This window comes from Trichinella spiralis, assembly GCF_000181795.1.
Source record: "Trichinella spiralis strain ISS 195 chromosome Unknown Scfld3325, whole genome shotgun sequence".
Lineage (NCBI taxonomy): Eukaryota > Metazoa > Nematoda > Enoplea > Trichinellida > Trichinellidae > Trichinella > Trichinella spiralis.
In genome coordinates this window covers 272-1,967 of record NW_003530264.1, presented here as the reverse complement: position 1 = coordinate 1,967, position 1,696 = coordinate 272, and the positions used below count along the sequence as shown (strand labels likewise).

The following is a 1,696-nucleotide window of genomic DNA, read 5'->3' as shown; positions in this document are numbered from 1 at the left end:
CCGGGTCAAAGCCCCGCAGGAGCCGGGGTTCTCCGTTGTGCACCCTGAACATTTTTTTCCACTGAATTCCATTCATAATCAGAATAATGAACACAATCTATCTGCTTACTCTATAACCTTTCAGGCCAACTGGTCCTGGTTCACCTTGCTGGCCTATTTGGCCTTGCATACCTTCAGGACCCTCGTCTCCAGGATCACCTGGTTCTCCAGGATGACCTGGTAGTCCCATGAAACCAACATCACCCTGAAATTGAATTCAATTTAATCAGAAACGTTATAAATAAAAATAATATTTTTTTCATGATCCCAGTAATGTTTCAGTAGTATGAAAGTAAAATAAAAAATAAAATGTTTATCTGTGCTTTCATCACGCTTAAAATTAATTTGTTGCTATTATATTTCAGTTTACTTTTGTTTACATATATTTTCTCATCATTCAAATGTTCACTTTTATAATTTGATCTTTTAAAATATGTTTACTTTTTGATGCATATTTTACGAAAATGTTTCATCTCTAGTTGCGAAAAATCACACGCATGCCATTTGAAAAGCTGATACGTATTCGATACTTCAATTTTTAGCTGTCATTTGGAAGTTTTTTATTTTTAAATTTATTTTATTTTATTTGTAGATGACCAATAGGCGATTGAGTTGTAAGGAAGGAGCGGCAAATGGTTCAAATTCTTTGGAAAAAGGTAAAAGCTGAAACTTAAAAATTAAGGATATTTTTTTCAAAGTTAACTTGAAACATGCTCATGGCAGGAAAAAATGTGCGCAACATTTGGCACTGGAAAATGCAGTTGACAAATTCCAGCTAAATGAAATGCATCGTACTAAGCAATACTAAGCTACTTCATGGCAGTAAAAATAGACGTTGAAGTTGGTGCTGATAATAAAATTTATTTATCAAGAATCATACACACACACACACAATTTATTTGGGAAAGATAAAATTTTTCATACAAGAAGAATTAACATTTAATTATTAATAATTTTGTTTACAATTAATGAAATGAAATAAATACTTACTCGTTCACCTTTAAGACCAGGACAAATGCATGGTGGTGCACAACCTTTACAATCCGGTGGTGCGTATGCATTGGTGAATTGTCGCCGATTGAAGAAAACCAACAACGATACAACGACTGTTGTTAAAATCCTCATCACTGACATGCACACCGTCACAATCTACATACATAACAGTCAAATTAGCATAGTATTATTTTTTTGAAAAATAATTAATAAAATCAAATTGAATCATCAGTAGAACAAAAAGTAGTGGTTGAAATTTAAATAGAAAAGATGAAAAGAAGAATATCATCGATATGGAGAGAAAATTATTGGAAAAACAGTGAAATATGGAATAAGAGAAAAATATCAATGATGATCAGAGAGCGTTCAATTTCCAACGCTTTGGACAAATGGCAAGCGTATAGGTTGAATGAAATAGCATGCAGCAACAGCAACAGCAGCAGTAAAATGACTATGAACGAAAGTTTGCTTGCTTTTGATGATGAATGATGAAGTCATGCCAACATCGAAGCTTGGTAATGATAGCTTGTTCCTGTCCAAAAGCTGGGAGGTCAACAGGCGCGCCCGAAATGTTCCACAAAATGGAAACAACAACTTTGGGCGAAAAAGTGAATTCCTCTTGGATGTTTGTTGAAGAACGACAACGCAAAGCAAAACTTTTCAC

The 1,696-nt window shown here is 34.1% G+C and overlaps 1 protein-coding gene across 1 annotated transcript; it reads right to left on the bottom strand.

Moving 5' to 3' along the window:
- Positions 1 to 5: 5 nt before the first annotated feature.
- Tsp_13552 (conserved hypothetical protein) lies at positions 6 to 1,164 on the bottom strand. Its single transcript, XM_003367987.1, has 4 exons — positions 1,030 to 1,164; positions 637 to 702; positions 110 to 244; positions 6 to 44 (listed from the first exon to the last, which is right to left on the bottom strand). Exons 1-4 carry the CDS (start codon positions 1,162 to 1,164, stop codon positions 6 to 8), a joined length of 375 nt encoding a protein of 124 aa, XP_003368035.1.
- Between the last annotated feature and the right edge of the window lie 532 nt (positions 1,165 to 1,696).

Coding starts and splice junctions, on each gene's coding strand:
- Tsp_13552 (XM_003367987.1), bottom strand. CDS start 1,164: ATGAGGATTTTAACAACAGTCGTTGTATCGTTGTTGGTTTTCTTCAAT. Junction 703..1,029: donor CTGGTCTTAAAGGTGAACGA/GTAAGTATTTAT, acceptor TTTAAGTTTCAG/CTTTTACCTTTTTCCAAAGA. Junction 45..109: donor TTGGCCTGAAAGGTTATAGA/GTAAGCAGATAG, acceptor AAAAATGTTCAG/GGTGCACAACGGAGAACCCC.